Below are 19,084 nucleotides of genomic sequence, written 5' to 3' on the forward strand. Positions count from 1 at the left end.
TAGATGATATGAAATTATAACGATCCACTTTTAGCAAAAGTCAAGCATTAAAATATTTCTGTGGAAGTATATTTTATTTCATCAAATTTGAGGATTGGCCTAGTAAAAGATGAGGAGAAATAGGATCAGATCACAAGATTTGTGATATCCCAAACCTAATTAACATCCTACTTGGAATTTTGATCATTAAGGCAATTAGGATCATCAGATTGTTGGTGAAAAAAGATCGATAGCAAGAACCTAAGAAGGATCACAAACCTAATCACAAACATCCTACTTGGAATTTTGATCATTAAGGCAATTAGGATCATAGGGTTGTTGGTGAAAAGATCGATAGCAAGAACCTAAGAAGGATCACAAACCTAATCACAAACAGCATTGAACCCTCAATTTGTTAGTGAACTCCGAACTTATCTGCCCACCTCTTTTATGATGACAGGTACAACCCATACCACCTGCACCTGTTCAACCTCCAACAGATATCCAGCATGAAAAGGGATTCAGAATATCACAGCAATTGGAAGATCATTTGGTGGAGCATTAAGGGTAATGGACCAACAAAAAGAAATCTAGAGACATATCTCATTGTTATCTAAGGTGCCTCATTTCTTGGTAGGTAAAGTTCAATTCTTGTGGAGGTAGGGAAAGGGAAAAAATATTGGCACACATCTCAGCTATACATAAGGTACTTGGTTCTAGGAACTATATCAAAAATGGAGAAGCTGTGCTATTGACGAGAGATGAAGTTTCTGCTTCCAGCCTTCCTCCAGTACTCCATATCAACAGACAAGAATGCAAATTAAAGCAACCAAATCACAAGATAACAAGTACCTCAAAATTTTTTAAGGTGGGTTCATCTATGAATATACACAATCCAAGGTGAACAGAGGTGCAGAAATGTTCCACAACTGAAATTACCCTTGGTATCTTAGGCTCCAATAAGTTTATCTGCAAGATAATAAGAGGAAAAAGATTACCATAATAAATAAATTGTTAGGAAAAGAATTTGTGCTCATGAAAACCTTCAAACCAGCTAACTGAATTTCAAAATTTTTATAGAAATCCTCAATTTGGAAATTGAGTCGGCTCCCATGCTTAGCATCTGACGGGTGTATATTTTCCCAGTAAAGTCTACCATCCAATATCTGAGAAGTATGTGAAGGAGCCTTAGATTTCAAGGAAAAGGCTTCAAATACCAAAACCTGCCATATACAGTTAGCTGTCACTTTTGAAGCCCACAGAGATGTAGATGTATGTAAGAGTTAACATCAGATATACCGAAAAAGAACAGAATACAGCAAGACTCAAGATTAGCAGCTAGCAACATGTGGATAGTCACAGAGCTGAGACAGTGGACCATCTAAATCTCATAGGAGGCAGCTACCAAAGGCAGTTGAGAAAAGTTTGGGACAAAGGACATAGCCCATGGTTTTAATTGGAGATCCTAAGGCAATATCCTCTCTCTTCATATCCAACAAATACTTTAAACTGTAGGGCTGCAGATCATACAAGGTGCAAGATCTATGATATTTGATTAGCAGCCAGGTTTTCTTTAATTCGTTTGTGCTAGTATTTACACAGTAAAGAGAACCCCAAGTAAAAGGATGCAAAATATACAGTAGTGTGAGAGACAAACTTGCGAGTTTTAGTGCTAGTCCATAGGGTGGTCTATGTATTGATTGCTTGTTCCTATTTATATTAGAGCTTATCAATTGTCACCCAATTTGCATAGTATACTACGAGATGACAACTCAAACTTACACTACCTCTTGAAACAGAAGTTGGGCGGATGAAAAATATAGAAGTCTAACTAAAATAAGCAAGTAATTACCCACAAATCGTCAAAAAATAAAATCCAAAGCTGACACAAATCTATAGAAATTGTGGTTAATAGGTAGATTCTATATAACATTCGAGATAATAACCGAATGGAGAAAATGTGTAGAGTTCGAAGGAGACAGTTTTGGCAGATTAGCTTGTGTTTCAGTTGGGGTTCAAGTGTCAAGTGCTTTGGCTTTGTTTTATCCTTGACTAGAGCCAACTCATACTGATACTCTGTACATCGGTGAACTAGAACTATCATAGCCAACAACTGATACTCAACCAGAATGATATGGCTTAGCATATCACATCATCAAAGCATCGAAGCTTTGTTCCAAGTTCCAACCTTAGTAAGTGCCAAAGAAATTGACGTGCATGCAGGAGAGCCATTATGAGCTAATGAATATAGAGATGCTAAGTTGCGTCTACCTGAGGGGAGGAAGAGGAGATAGAAAGAAAAAGTGTCAGAGAGAGGAGAGAAAGAAGGAAAGAGGGGAACGATTTCCCTTCTTTTTGTCATTCCCAACACATGTAGGATTAACCTGGTATTTTCAACACTTTGCTTCTCTTTATCCACCCTTCCACCCACTTTTGGAAACAGAAAAAGGAAAAGAGAACCAAAGTGTTCCTTTACTTTTTGTTCATTTACCCAAGTAGACAAGAAAAATAATTGTTTTTTCTTTGTCCCTTCTCACTATTTAGGCTCCCTTTCTTTCAAGTAGGCATGCATTAAGGCTCAGGATATTCCTAAACTAGTGCTTTTGATCTACCTCTATCCCTTTATCCCTCGCACCAACTCTAAATCAAAACCAAGATTTCACATGCAACAAAAATGATCTCATAGAGAAACAATAAAATTTAAATTTAACAAAATCTATAAATTGAAATTTACAATAATTGCACTCAACTAAAAAAACATGAGCTTCATATTGCAATTCAATTATGAATTTACCATATTGAGAAGTTTTAGATCTTCATTCTGCAATGGAAGATTCAGGATAATTTTGTCGAGTGTAACATCCCAGTACAACTTCTTATGATTAGCAAAGTAGTACCTACAGTTTGAGCAGTGCAGTGTATAATTTACATCAGGGGAGGACATTCCAACTAACATTTATATGAAATGTACAAATATATTGAAAAACATACGTAAACAATATGCTCAAATACATACTCAAGTTTTCTCAGTAATCTAGCTTCAAAATTTTTCAACCCATTTAATGATGACAATACCTGAGATGGAGTCATTTAAAAACAAAATAATGTTAGTGAAGGCAAGCAACTACTTTGCCAAAAGTTACTGGAAAAAGTGGAATGTGCATAAACAATGAAATAATTAAAAGCCAAATTATGAATCTAGAAAGCATGAGTAAGAAAATTGAAAACGGCTTCAATCTAGAACATTCAATTTCAAAAAGATCCAATGCATAAATATTGTAAAGAACAATTAATTGATAGATCAAATGTATGAGTTACAAAGGATAAGTGACATGGGTCAACCTGGTTTGGTAAGAAAGAACTAAGATGAATACTTACGAGAGAAAACAGAAAAAGGATATTTGATGTGTTAAGTTTGTCTGCAGAAAATGAGCAAAACTGGATTGTGGCATCCCAAGAATTAGAAGTTCATAGCTTGTGGCTCTCGCAATGATAGTTATTTAAGGAAGAATTAGATTATAATCTGTCTCACTCAAATTATAGCAACAGAAATTGCAAAAAGAATGAGAAGAGAGATGATGCCAGTAAAGTTGCAAGCTTCATTTTGTAATATTTGAGAATATACATCAGTGATATATGGCTAAATTCTGGAGGGAATCAAAATTGTTTGGTTTAACAACTACAGAACTATCAAATTTTACAAGTGGAAAACTAGTTAATAATGACTAAAAAAGTTATCCTTACCCGATCATGCTGGAACCGTAATGAAGTGATGGAGAAATAAATAGGCAGGATATGGAGAAAAAAGTCACTTTCAAAATTGACTTCAAATGGCCGGACCACAATCTAACCAGATAAAAAAATATTATAATCAAATAGGGACACTAAATATATACAAAGAAAAAACTGTGGCACAGTGAAAATATAGACTAAAGTCTACTTTCTTCCACAAAAAGGAAAGCACCTTTGTTGAAACATCATACTTATCAGAACATGGCATATTAAAATTCACACTGAGAAAGGGTAACTTGTAACTCTCCTTGGCAATTGGCTGTAAGAAAAATAAAGTATTACAGATGTGTCATGACACACCTCAAGCTTTAGGGGAATAAAACAGAAAATATAAAATCAAAAACAATATATATTTGACCTTATCTGCCAAAATAGCATTCTCATTGTCTGGGTTTACTATCTTAATTGAATCTACTGAGGCAATAACATCTGTAGAATCCTCCCAGAATTTACATTCAGTAATGAACTCATGGCATATCATTTCAGCAGCACCCTTGTCAATCATTCTAAAACAAAACAAAAATGGATGTAAATTAAAAGCAATAACTGGTCCTAGAATGGTTGAAAATCAAATATATATCAGATATTAATAGTGACACACAAATAATTACAAAATCTAATTCAACAGTTTTTACCATTTATGAAGAGAACTTTATTTGCTTCAACCTCTTCAAAACATAACAACACGGCAAAAAAAAGACTACATATTAGTTTTAAGTTCTAACAGACACTTTTTCTTTTTGTTAAGAGGCAATACTGGATGAGAATCAACTTTATGAAATTCTAAAAGATAACCGTTTAAAAAATAAAACTAAAGAATTCCTCCATAAGAATAAGAAAAAAAAATCAACAATAAGGCACATGTCAACCAAAAGAAAAGGAGCCAAAAGATAATTTTAAAAAAATAGCAATGAGAAAGGGAAAAAAGAAGGAAAGAATAAAGGAAAACGAACAACAAGAGAGAATTTAATTACAATAAAGGAAAAAACTACATATCTAATGAAACTATCACGCTAGATCAAAACTGAGTTTTAGAGGCTTTACTTGGGGATGTTCATCCTACACTCCAGAAGCTTCTGATAGACTAGTCAGTAATTTCACTAGCTTCCTAGAGATTGCATTGAATAATCTTTAGTTTATATAAGGTACATATTATTATTTGATCAAATAGCATTTTTCTTTTCTTTTATACATTTCAATTTATTTTAAAAAACACTTGGCTATTGCTATATATTGCACTGGAAAACAAATATATCTACATAATTTTATTTGGCTATTGCTATATATTGCACTGGAAAACAAATATATCTACAGTTAGAATCAAATTGGAGAAATTGTCAACAAACAATAATTAATTAAATAAAAGACTAAATACTTCATATGCTATCATGTAACAGGGCCTAACCATGCTAAACTATATTAAGTTTGAAACTACTCATCAACAATAAACAATCAAAAAAATAAGATGGTTATATGCATAACAATAATAAGTACATCCTTTTCGGGAAAAACACACAATAATAGGTACTTTGATGAAAGAAATGAGTACTTGTTTCGGATTGTGGTGATAATCTGCCAAATGCTGAACTTCACAAAAGACAAACAAGATTTGTTTCTGTACAACACATCATCAGACAGAGAAGGTACTGGATGAAATTCAGTTGCTTCATAGATATCCTGCACAGAAGAGATTAATGAATACCAAGAATGGATTCACAACCTGATGGCACAATCAGAAAAACCTTGATAATGTCATCTGAAACAACGCCAGCAAATGAACCAGTATCTGATGTTCCACCAGCTCCAAGCAGGCCACGAGATAACCAATTTAACCAACTACGTGCTTTACTTGAAGTCTGCTCTCCTTTTACTTGAGAAGACTTAGCATCACCAGAATCATTTAATTTTGACAGTGCTTCCTGAAACATAAAATATTATGCAATATTTACCTCTACATACAGAACTTCAAGAAGACACATGAAAGAAAAGTTCACAGCATTTGACAAATCCAATACTATAGCTGGAGAATCAAAATACCATACCATGAAGTGCAGCAGCAAGTTATAGCTCATAAGATTATCTACAAGATGTAGCCAAAACATAAAGATATAAAATTACATTCTAGAGTTATTTTCATCCTAATAGAAAACACAAGGCTATTTCTAGAAACATTAAACTATTTCCAGATTTTTTGTTTTGTTTTTTCTACATAAATTAGAAAAAACAAAAAAAAAATCTAGAAATAGTCTTATGATTTTTTTTTTGTTTTTTCTAATTTATGTAGAAACAAAACAAAAAAACTAGAAATAGTCTTCGGTTTCTAGGAATAGCCTTGTGTCTTTATGTTTTAGGTGACCAACTCAACTTAGGTAATTTAAATAGATCAAATGAGTATATAAATTTAAGTTTTTATCATAGAATTCAAACTTCAAAAGTAGAACAAGTTTTAAATGGAATGCAAAATGGAAAAACAATTGGATTAGATGATATTCCCATAGAGGTATGGAAGTAACAAGAGAAACAAGGTATTGAATGGCTTACAAAGTTATTCAACTTGATATTAAAAACTAAAAATATGTCCGATTAATGGAAGGTAAGTACTCTAATTCCCTTATATAAGAAAAAAAGAGTTATACAAAATTGTGCAAACTATAGAGGTATTAAACTAATGAGTCATACCATGAAACTTTGGAATTGAGAAAGAGTAATAGAAAAAAGACTAAAAAAGGAGACCACAGTGACTGAAAATCAATTTGAATTTATGCTTGGAAGGTCAATAATGGAAGTTATACATCTTCTCAGACAACTAATTGAAAAGTATCAGGAACAGCAGCAAGACTTACATATGGTATTCGTCGATCAGGAAAAAACTTATGATAGAGTCCCAAAGAAATTATATAGAGAATTCTAAAAAATAAAGGTGTTAGCATAGCGTATATTGAATTAATTAAGGATATGTATAAGAATGTAATGACAAAAGTGAAGACTTTATACGAATTAACCGAAGTGCTCCCCATAAAACATAAAGTTGCATAAAGGATCAGCTCTAAGTTCCTATCTTTTTACACTAATCATGGACGAACTCACTGGACACATTCAAGATATGATATCACACAGTACATATTTTTTTGCAGATATTATTGTTTTGGTAGATGAGACACGTGAAGGAGTAAATGCTAAACTCAAATTTTAACGAAAAACACTAAAAGTGAAAGGTTTTAGGCTTAGTAAAGTAAAGACAGAATATATGAAATTTAAGTTTAGTAATATTAGATGTAATAAGATAATTGTTAAGATAGGAGATGATGAGTTATCTATAAATGAGAACTTTAAGTATTTAGGATCATTTCTATAAAATGATGGAGGGATTAAGAGAGATGTCTTAAATAGAATACAAACGGGATGATTGAAATTGAGGAGAGTGTCAAGTGTTCTTTGTGACTGTAAAGTATATTTAAAACTTAACTGAAAATTTTACAAAACGGCAGTTAGATTTGTTTTTGTTATATAGAGTTGAATGTTCAGCTATGACTCGAGCACATAAGCAAAAGATGAAAATTGAGAAGATGAGGATGTTAAAGTGGATATGCGGGCATACAAGAATGGACAAGATAAAAAATGAAAATATTAGAGAAAAAGTCGAGGTTGCACTTATTGAGATAAAACTCAAGGAGACACATTTAAGATGGTATGAACAAGTACATAGACGACCAATAGATGCTCCAATTAGACGATGTAAAACTATGACAAATGTGCACATCAAAGAAGGAAGACCTAAAAAGACTTGATTAGCAATAGTAAAATAAGTTAAAATTTATTTAAATATAAATGATGATATAGTAGATAGTAGAGGATAGAGCCCAATAGGCGTAGAAGGATTCATATAGCCGATTCCACCTAGTGTGATAAGGCTTGGTGGTTGTTGTTTCTATATAAATTCGTTTTTACAACAAACCTCCAATGGAAGACCATGAGGTACATCAAACCATAATTTTAAACTATCATTAGTATTTTTTTTATTCTTTTCCGAAGTAATTAATATATGCATCCCTTGTAGCTAGCTAGTATTCTATACACCCCACCCACCGCTCTTCATGTTATTCTCCCAATTCATACAAATGGCTTATTTAGTACAATATAAACTAACACATTCACAACATCACAATTAAGTCATGTTCATCCCGTCTATAAGTTAAAAACAAAATAGGGAGTTGAGAGAAGTTACATAATTCTTTTAGGGCAAAATATAGGTGCATTCTTTGAGAAGTTCTCAATTGAGGTGGGCCCATTAGGAAATTTGGTAATAATAAAATCACTGCCATAGTAGCATTTCACCTTTATCTTTTCATAAAAATGTATTTTTTAGAATTTATTATTGCATCCACCAAAAATACTATTACCTTGGAGCAATTAGGTATAACTCCAAAAGATAATAAAAAGAGAGAATGCAGCTTGCGATACTTTGAAAATGTTCAAAGGTGGCCAATGGATTTTTTTACCTAACAGAGTTTAAATAGACTAGTGTGGAAGGTGTAACTAAATAGAATTTTCAATATAATAAAAAGTAAGCATGGTTTTAATGGCATATTGTGCCAAGCGAAATAGTCGAAAAGTATCGTTCTGGTAAATTATCAAAACTTGATACTACTCGACATGGACAATATCTTATTCCTATGTTTCATCTCCTTCCTCCTTCAACCTTCAATCTGTTACCAACACTATACATCGAAACATTAGCATGATACCGAAATAATATCGTTCCAGCTAAAGCGGCACAAATTTTGAACCTTGAAAATAAGTCTTTATATTGATACTTAATCTTCTTAAACTTAGTATTTGCATAACACTCCCACTAAGTTCAAGGTCATTAAAAAATTTAGCGTTGCTAGCTCCAACAATTTTAGGCATATGTGAGATAATAAAATTCATATCCTTTAGTGTTCCATGCATGACCAAGAAAAACTCATTTACTATTTTTGACAACCCAAAACATAAAACAACTAGCCAATAAAAACAATTGGGATAAACATGGTTTATGAATATGAAGATAATAATCATGACCCATGAAATGAAAAAGGAATTGCTTCAATTGTTAAGTGGGCCCTAACCATTTGAAGTTGGCTATAGATTTTATCCTTCCATTCAACACTATGTAAAGCAAGGTATAAGATCTCAAGCGGTGTTGGTTGGCACGAGCAGAATTTATCGTTTAGCCTACCGACCAGCACAATCCTCCATCCGTTTATGGTTAATTCATCCATCCAAGGTAAATAGAGAAAAAAAAAAGTCATTTTAAGGGTGAAAGATACATATTATTAGAAAAAATAAATAAATAAATATAATTTCTAACCTTATAAAATATACTACTATCAATAAATTAAATTATTCTATATATAAATTTAGCTTAATTTTAAACTGATCAAAATAAATTCAAATTAAATGTAGTTTAACATGTTTATTTAGTAAACTTCAGTTAATCCTAAATCGACGTTTTATGAGATAATATCAAATTTATCCCAATATTAAGTATCTATAGTAATCAAATATTAATAAAATATTTTTTAATTAGAACATTTTATATTTTAAAAGTATCAAAACCGTATCGATGTGGTACAATACAGTACTAAAACTATATCATTTTAGTCATAAAAACTCCGACACAGTTCAAAATTTTAAACCTTGATGTAAAGTCATACTAGTAATAATCATGCTTTTTGAAATCATTCTTAAATGATATTAATAGGCAATTTCTAGTGTTATATCAATATGACTGTGACTAGGTAATATGGCCTATGCTTATGTATATTTCACATCTAAATCAAGCACTTGGGTAATATGGCATGCACTTATATACATTGCAAATGTAAATTGAGTACCCATCTTTAAACATGCATCTCATTTCTCCTAATCACATTCAACCACCTAGGTTCTCAGACTTCTTAAGGCTACTAGTAGTAGTGTCTTGAAAAGCACTACATTAAGTGTATTGAAAGCAAACTGGGGGTGCCATTAGCAACCAGCCTAATACAAGAGATTCCACCCTCATTGACTAGAAGCTCAACTGGTCACCAAGAGCTACTAACGTTCCGAGACAGACAACAAATTAGAGGTAAATTCTCTTGAACGAACATAATGGATTTTTACAATGACCAAAAACAGGTAAAACACAAATCATATAAAAATGGGAAAATTTTCAATGAAGTAGAATAATATATATGAATCACATAATGCTTTAATAAAAAAAATACCTGCAACTGTTGTTCAGCCAAAGACCTGTAGCTCAAGATGTCATCAATGTCATATTCTTTATCCATTTTTTCCAAATCGTGCAGAATATCCTTGCTAATAAGCTGAGAGCAGGCAATTTCAAGAGTAACATTACAACAAAAAACACAATACAACCAACAATTAGCACAAAAAAGGGTCAAACATCGAAGATGAATCCAAACTAGACAACAAAGGATTGGCTCCCAATCACCAAAATCAATTCCTTCCACAACACCAATTAATGATAGTTTTGAAAGTTCATGATAGATTGTCATGCGAAAGACTAACACACATTTACAAGGCTAATTCTATTGAGGTAACAATAAAAGAAAAAAATATATCAAAAAAATATTACAATATGAAAAACAAATAGAAAAGCAAAGTTAAAAAGTGCCTCTTCACCTGATCTTGCTGCAGAAGTTCCAACTTCCTTTTGTACAGTTTGGCATACTTCAGGCAATGGATACTGCAGATGAAATAAATGTCATCTAAAACTAGATTCAACAAGAACATGTTTAGTATCTTGAACAAAAATTAGCCAGCAATCGAAAAAAATTTAACTTATCATGTTGGTGAACAGTCTTAATTAGCACAATTTCAAACATTTTTGTGTCACTACATTGTTGTGTATCTATAGACGAAATATAACCCTAAGGAGAAAACATCAGTTACTACAGACATGTATATTCTGAAGCTTAAGAAAATATATGCCCTTGATCATTAGTCTAAAACACAATCTAAACTTTTTGGTACTGACAATGCTAGCAAATAATGAATTAGTATGTTGAACTTGAAAATTTGGTGATCACAAAAAAACTAGGACAATGAATTCCAATTCTGAACATCAGGCCCAAAATGCTCTCCGTGGTGGCACTCAAAAGCCCAAGTACAACATCTTCTCCTACTCAACTCCAGCCATAAACTGTTATTATGTCATCTCATCCACCAAATTGACAATTCTAACATCATTTCTCCACTGCCAAGCAAGTGTAAAAATATCATCCTACCATGGACAAAAATCAAAACCAATTGGTATGAAAAAAAATTACATGATTCACTGTATCACTAGATATGAATCATGTATCATTTATATGACTTCGCTATAACACACGTCTTCATAAACATTAAGATATTGTCCAATTTGATTGATATTTCATACCTAAAATTGGTCCATACTAAACACACTTAACTACAAAGTATTTTATGAAGAACTTCCACCTAAAGTTACATCCATAGCCCAATCACAGTATCCTCACTTTGGTGTGATGTGTTTTAATTTGTTCCTGCCTCCTGCATTCAAGAAGCTTTCCAAGAGCTACACCTTCGAGCTACCTACCCTCGGTGATGACTCCCCACCCTCAGACCAATCTATATGGGAGAGGATGGGTTTCCTACCAAAGGTTGTGTTACGTATGTTTGTATTACATAAATCTAGAGCCTATTTAGGGAAATGAGTCTCTAAGGTGGCCATATAGGGTGTTACAGCCATGTAAGATTTTTTTTTCTTGTACACATTGTATGGATTGAGGACTTGTATGGAAAAAAATGTCAATATTTGAGGAGTGACGATGTGAGTGAGTCATCTGTCTCTTTCTAGGCATAGGGATTGAGTTTTGCATGAAGTGAGTTATGTTGGATGATATTGTTGTGTTAACAATCACAAAATCATGTTTGTTGGTTGAGCCCTTGCTCCTAAACGTGGATTGATTCATACGTGCAAGATTTGTGAAGGTGTGTTGATGATATACACTAGTGGATTTGCTGATAAGACTTGACTTTGAACATATAATTTAGCTGAGATGACAATCAACATTGATGGCACATGTATTGCCTGAGTTAGTTGTATTCCCTACATTGGAATCGTGTAATGTGGCATAAATAGAAATTTGCATTCTATGTTTTCTGTATGCAGTTTGTGTTGTGTACCCAGTGTTTTAAAGTTTCATTCAGTGTTGGTTGGCACTTGGCAGAATATTTCATCTTTTTGCCAAATGGCATGTGGAACTGCACAAGACATGGCCACGAGAGCTGCCTTCCTCTATAACTAGTGTTTGTGAGCAAACAAATTCTGATTTCATAGTGAGGCTTTAAACGAAGCATGACTAAGGTTCTGGTTCCACAGCGAGACTTGGAACAAAGAATGATGGGTTCCGGCTTCGCAACGAGACCTCTTCGAGGTACGCATTCGTCTTCTTCCTCCTCTTTATCATCTTCTATCACCTTCATTCGCCTCTTCCTCTGATTAGGATCATCCAAATCTGATATGATTTTGGTTGATTTCTGTGTCATCTGATTAGAAACCAAGAGATAAGGTACTAATTAAATAAAGATGCCCAAAAAACCCCTAAGATCAATGGAAATCGGTGGAACTACAATGATATCGAGAAGAATCAGGAGAGACCAACCAGATGATTAGGCAGATTTTCTAGCAAAGTCAATGAAATTCAAGCTTATTTTAAGTCAGCAATCTTTCCTGAAATTAGGGCAGAGAGGGTAGATGACATAGACTATTACAGAAAAGGGAGAAAAATGGGAGTGAGATCAAAAACTAGGGAAAGAAATAGTGAAGCACACTTCTGAGGGTAGATCTAAAGCAAAGGAGCATGTGAGCCATATTGAAATGCATCAACAACTAAATGGAGCATCAAAGAGAAATCAAGCAGAAGTAGCAGTAGGAGATGGGAGATTGAGCATCGGTATAGCAGTTAAAGATCAAGCAGCAGAAAGGATTCAAGTCTCCTGGTCTTTTGTTGTGTTTGTGAGCAAAATCCACAACTTGCAAACTAATTAAACTATAGAAGTAGTTATGCATTTCAACTCAGTGACAACTTACAGCACAATTAAACTATGTGCTGATCTTTTAAAAACTGAATTCAAAATTTTCCATATTAATTGCTAAATTCCTTCTAATTCCTATATAACTGCAACCTCTCACGGTACCTGAGTAACTTCTAGTTTCTCTACAATCTGCAGCCTAGCAGGGTGTGCTCTACAATCTTCAGCCTAATAGGGTGGGTTAAGAACTGAAATATTTTGGTTTGAAGATTTCCAACCAAATCCAAACTGTAGGTTCAGTAAATTAATGTCTGAAAGGCCAAACCCACATTTTCAACTCTCCATTCTTACACGACTGCATCACAATTTTTATAAGGTATTGAGAAGAACTATCTTAGCACCAGTCAGTTCTTCTAATAACTTTACATGGTAGAAGTATAATTATGTAGCCAAATTCTTGTTTGGACACCATCCTTCTGCAGAATGCCCAATCTCAATTGAGGACAAAAACCATTGTTCCCTGTCTCACTGCCACACAGAACAAGCAAAGCATAGCCGTAGAGTAATTACCTCAGTGACATAATCACTTGAGGTATTTTCTCTACCATTCCATGTGCATATATGTAAACAAACCATATACTCCATCCATATATTTCCTGGAGGCTATCTCTACACACACCCAGGCGCAGGGAAAAGGAAAAAAAAAATCCTAACATCAGATAACTACTATGTTAAAACACCATAAAGACCAAGTTATATCCCAATTATATTGCTGTCCATATCAAGTCAAGAACAACCAAGGTACAAGCTCATGTTAATTTAAGGGGAAAGGAATCCACGTAGGTTGCCCTCTTTACCTATGGATATATAGGACCCTAAACATTTTACATAATTATAAGTAAGCCCTTGGCAGCACATTTGCATTGTTTGAACAGATGTGATACACCAAAAATTATGTATGGGAAGAAAATGATTATAAATATGAAAAATGAGAAACAATCAAGAGAGCAGAACTCACATTCGTTTAGCAAGATTTCTTGAAGAAGTCCTTGACTTTTGACGCAAATCAGCTAAAATAGAATTCTGAGCATAATGCCACAAATTTTTTTGCCATCCTTGAAGCTTCATGGATAAAAGACTTTGAGGGGGACGATATCGTCCATATCTATTGAAGAGATCAAAAATTAGGAAATGATATCAACAATAAAACTCACAAAAAGTGTTGCAACACAAGCCAACATCAAAAATTAGAAGATGATATCAACAATAAAACACACAAAATGTGTTGCAACACATGCCAACCCATTCATGACTGCACCTAAGAGTTAGAATCCTACTGGCAAGTTGAGTAGTGCAGATCCTCAATGCAACATTAGTGAGATATGTCATGATATATTTGTGGAAACCTCAAGATCACCTCTGGACTTGAATTTAAATCACTCCACCAGATTAATTGACAGCTTATGCTCAGTTATGCACATTCACTTCAATAGATGCATTTTCACGATACAGAAGATAAAGATAAGATAAGCCTTGAATAATAATTCTGTAATCGACAGGGGAAATGTGAATGCATTCAAAAGAGATACATTCTTAGGCACCTATCTCATTTTATAATAAAGTAATATGTGAAATAGTTGTGAATTTAAGAGAATCAAAAAATATTGGTAAGATGGACCTACTTCTTTCTTAGAGTACAGATGGAGAAGTAATCCCAGAGACTCATAATTTGTTGCACTTGAATCTCATCAACTGCAAGAGCCTATATGATAAGTAGAAAATAAGGGCTAAATTTACCACACGTCAACCAATTATTCAAATAAAATTAATCATGTTAAATTGCCTCAAAATTGCATAAAGACAAACCAAGTTAGTTATCTCCACAGTGATGTCATATTGAGGTGTGCCATCAAGCTTTCCAGATTTATTTACCTACATTACAGAGTGACTGATGCAAGTACAGTAAAAGTGACAAAAACAAACAATAAAGAAAGAATGAGCAATAATATAATACTACACATCACCAATAGATGAGGTACATAATAAAGGTAAAGCTGATACTAATGTACTCTTATTGATTAAAAGAAAGACATCTATGTAGATATTATGACAGTTAAAAAGTGAGATAATACTGACAAAGCTAGTCAAAAGTTACATACCAACAGACTGATCATGAGGTCACATGGGTTTATAATATAGTCATATTTCTCATAGTCTCTCATTGAATAAGAAAATGTTTGTGCAACTATAAGACCAAACAAACTTTGACTTTCTTCCACCATGTTACAATAAAGAGCAACTCCTGATATTTCAATAACCTTCCTCACTTGGCCAGTCACAGATCTCCCCATTGAAGATCTGAACAACAACAACAACAAAGTGAAGATATCAAGTATAAAAAAAAGGACCCATTTATTGAAAAAATCAACTTAATACTTGAATATAAACATGAAAGGATGAACAATAAACTGAAAATAACACATCCAAGCTAAAATGAGGCAGTTAGCATATACCGGTGATAGTTGCAAGTGTGTATTCTTCAGTAGCACAAGATGATAGGGGATTGGATAAGATACAGCAAGTTAAACAAGTAGCAAGATATGGAATCTTTTGCATGTAGAATCTGGCAAAATTATGCACATATGTAGAAATCGACATGTTTTATATATTGACAGCCAATTCTTACATGGTCTGCAAACTCAAATATTAAGCTCCTAAAAAACCAAGTTGAACTAATTTATTACTTAAGAATTTATCTTACTTGATCAACTAAACACTTAAATTGAAACTATAACCTGCAAAATAAATGCAACTAAGGTAGTTATTTATACAAATTTTTGAAAAAGAAAAAAAACATTTTGCCATTTGTTTTAAATAGATTTTATTATTTTAAATTCCTTTTTTGACATCCAGATTCTTTAGGACGAATATCACATGGTTAATAAAAAGTATATGTAAATGTAAAAAATATATGTATATTAAATTGCCATCAGCAAGTCAAGCAAGGATATATGTTCCAAAAGAAAGGCAGCAAATTTAGCAGTACACTAGTATTATAGTTGAAAGATGCCCTGATTTTCCTACGCAAACATGGGCACCTAAGGACAGGGTCAAGACTTCTAAGGGGCCACATAACAAACCCAGCCAACAACTGGTGGTGGAAGCATATGTGGATTGAATTCTTAGTCAAATGTGGTTTGTGTTTTGTAATGTGAGAGATGAGGATAAAAGTATATAATCATTGTACCTAATTGTGCGCCTCTAAATTAAAAGATGGGTTGTAAAATATCAAAGAAAGATGTTGTGGGGAACATACAGTAGATATTGAGTGATTGCCAGTTGGGTCTGAATGGATAATTAAAGTTATTGCTAGTGTTGGATAGGATAGGTCTTAGTCAACACATCAAATCTTACAAAGAACCCTCAGTTATCTTTCTAACTCTATTTCGTGATAAGTTCTAAATATCCATCCGATTCCAATTATTTTTTCATGGTTCATTCAAATCAGATGTATGATTCATGCACTAAGATAGTTGAACCTGCTATTACTCATACTCATAGTTGACAAAAGGGGCACCGAGTTTTTGTGAACTAGAGCACAGTCGGTACACACATCACCTGGATGGCAATGGTGCTAAGAGCACCATTTCATGACAAAGCATCTGCAAGCTCTCTGATGGCCTGTCATGTTCTGTTGCATCAGGAGAAACAGTGTGATCTATTTCTTTGTCGTTGGAAGAAAAAGCAGCCTGCGATGTCGTGGGGTATGGTTGTTGGTGGCAGGTGTAGGGATGAGAGAGCGACAAAAGCTTTTTGATGGCTCATTTTGTTTAGTGTCGAACCAGTGGGTTGCACAGTTTGTGTTGATGAAACATGAACTCACGTTTGAAGTCAAATGAATTTCTTAGTTCTGATACCGATTGATGCAATATTTAGAACAAGTTGACTCACTGAAAGGGAAAAATATTAATAAAGAGAAGGATCATTAAATTTGTAGGGATTCTAATGATTTTTAGAGATAAGCAATGTGACCAATTCTTTGTAAAAATATTCCATAAATGAATCTAAATGTTTTTTATAAAAATTAAAATAATATAAATTCTTTTTTTAGACTCTAACTACGTCATGTACCACTCTTAATAGTAATATTGAGAGTGCAAAGATAAGTTCACATATCCACAATATGCTCTTGCTTAATGTATGACATTTAAGAAGCCATATATTTTAGGCTGCATGAGGTACTAAATGGGTGATAGTCACTACATAATTTACGATTTGTGTCTGAGCACTTCAAGCTAGCGATGGTTAGATTACAAATTCAACATAGTGCATATGTTAAAGCTTACAAATTTGGAAGCATATGGTAGTTTGATCTAGTCATTTGGTATGAATTTGCAGTTTCATTTCTTCCATGATCAGTAAGTAAGATATATGCACCTCCCACACAGTTTTCCTACTAACCCTCTTCTTGGATACTTAGTTCAGTTTTCAGTATACAGATTCTGTGGTTCTAATAACAGTCACACATGTATGTTGAGGATATGATTAACAATTGTTAATTTTAATGTGAATTTTTCACTCTGTTTGATTCTTATGGTATGTAAAAAGATGGCAGAGAGATTGTTTTGTGGTATTGTGTCAAAGGTTCCATCAGTCCCGAGTACTAAAGAGATTCCCACATGGCGAAGGGTGTGATTCAAAGTTTCCAGGCTAATGGACAAGGAAACACACAGGTGTGCTCCTCTATCTTAAATGTCAGAGTGTACCTCTCTACACATGCTAAAAAATTGGGCACCAAAGTGTGGCATGGCATGCACTTCCAAGCTACATTAACCAATACTATCATACTGTTCATCGAGTAAAATGAAAATGCTTTTGAGTCGGTGAAACTACTCACAGTCATGGAAGGTAACTTAAAGGTTTTCAAAATATCTGCAAGTGAAAATATAAAAAAGAGTAATTTTCAGGTTTCAATGGGATTAAAGATTTACCCAGTAAAATTCTGCTTCCCGGTGTCTGTTGATAGAATCAGACTAGAGAGTTTCAAGCCAAATATAAAAGACTCCTGGCAAAATTAATTAGAAATGCTACTATTTAGTCCACTCAATTGCAACACTACTGAAGGAAACACAACACAGAATTGATTGGTCAACAACCAAATATGTAAAGCATTTATACTTGATGCAAATATCACACATCAAGTTGACTGGTAAAGAGAATTTTTCAAAAGTAATATATTGGTAATATCAATGTTAATTGCCCAAGCATGTAAAACATTTTCATTGACTTAAAAGCTAATGAAAGAATTTCTACATAAGTATTATAGCATATTTTACAAAAGAACAGTATTGAATAAGTTAACAATGTTAAAATAACCGAGCGTGCAACCAATAATTTTCCTATAATTGTAGGTCAACATCTAGGTAATCTTTAAGTCTTTTCATTTTATTACTGGATGGACTTATCAGCCATAGTCAAGATAAATTTCTTTGGTCTATATTACTTGTTCATAAAATTGTGTTAATTGATGAGAATTTAATTGGAACATATTCAACAATTGAATTATGGACAAGCTTTGTAATCCAATGATTTTAAACTAGGTACATAGATTGACAGGATGAAAAATAGGGTAGTTAAAGGGCAAAATCCGCTTTAGAGAAAATATGTAATTGGGCTATTGGCCAAATAAGAAACAATATGTAAAAAATTTGTATAGCAAAGATAATCAGAGTGGACAGATCATCAGTCTAACAGGAAATAAAATAAGTGTTATTATTCAATAATAGTTACTTGTAACTCCAATTGAAAATAAATGAGAAATTAACTTAAGACAGCTTGAACATCTGCAAAGATGAATGATAAATTCCAAAATTATATGAATTGCGTCAATGAATGATAAATTCCAAAATTATATGAATTGCGTCAATCAAAGACAGAGTGTGAAAACATAGAGAGATTAAAAAGGTGCAATAAAATTAAAGCTGATTAAAATGACTTGAGAATACCAGCATCATGGTCTAACTTAAAGTTTAATGTTAGGATATGATCCATATAATTAAGTCAAATAGTTGGGAAATATTGGAGTAAAAGCAAAGAATGAATGAATGGAGGCCTAAATAGGGGCACAACACTTTTAAGTCACCCTAAAGGATAAATGCCTAAAAAGTGGGCAGAAGTAAAATGCATATGGATGCCTATGCATCTAAATGAGTCCAAATCTTGATCATTGTATATACATCAAAAGAGCAATATAGTGCATGAGTCTCCTGGC

General features: G+C 33.3%; 1 protein-coding gene across 1 annotated transcript in view; it reads right to left on the bottom strand.

Annotated features, from left to right (window-relative positions):
• Positions 1 to 19,084, bottom strand: part of LOC141819877 (uncharacterized) — a 70,599-nt gene that overhangs the window by 42,049 nt on the left and 9,466 nt on the right. Inside the window, 14 exon segments of the mRNA XM_074707132.1 lie at positions 2,774 to 2,876; positions 2,996 to 3,054; positions 3,724 to 3,825; positions 3,944 to 4,030; positions 4,130 to 4,277; positions 5,321 to 5,448; positions 5,514 to 5,690; positions 10,020 to 10,121; positions 10,441 to 10,504; positions 13,832 to 13,978; positions 14,496 to 14,575; positions 14,680 to 14,745; positions 14,973 to 15,171; positions 17,805 to 17,878. Coding sequence (XP_074563233.1) covers positions 2,774 to 2,876; positions 2,996 to 3,054; positions 3,724 to 3,825; positions 3,944 to 4,030; positions 4,130 to 4,277; positions 5,321 to 5,448; positions 5,514 to 5,690; positions 10,020 to 10,121; positions 10,441 to 10,504; positions 13,832 to 13,978; positions 14,496 to 14,575; positions 14,680 to 14,745; positions 14,973 to 15,171; positions 17,805 to 17,878 — 1,536 coding nt within the window.

Source organism: Curcuma longa, unplaced genomic scaffold (genome assembly GCF_044706935.1).
Source record: "Curcuma longa cultivar G26 ecotype Majalengka, Jawa Barat unplaced genomic scaffold, ITB_CL_G26_1.1 utg2646_np1212_2152390_RagTag, whole genome shotgun sequence".
Taxonomy (NCBI): Eukaryota; Viridiplantae; Streptophyta; class Magnoliopsida; order Zingiberales; family Zingiberaceae; genus Curcuma; species Curcuma longa.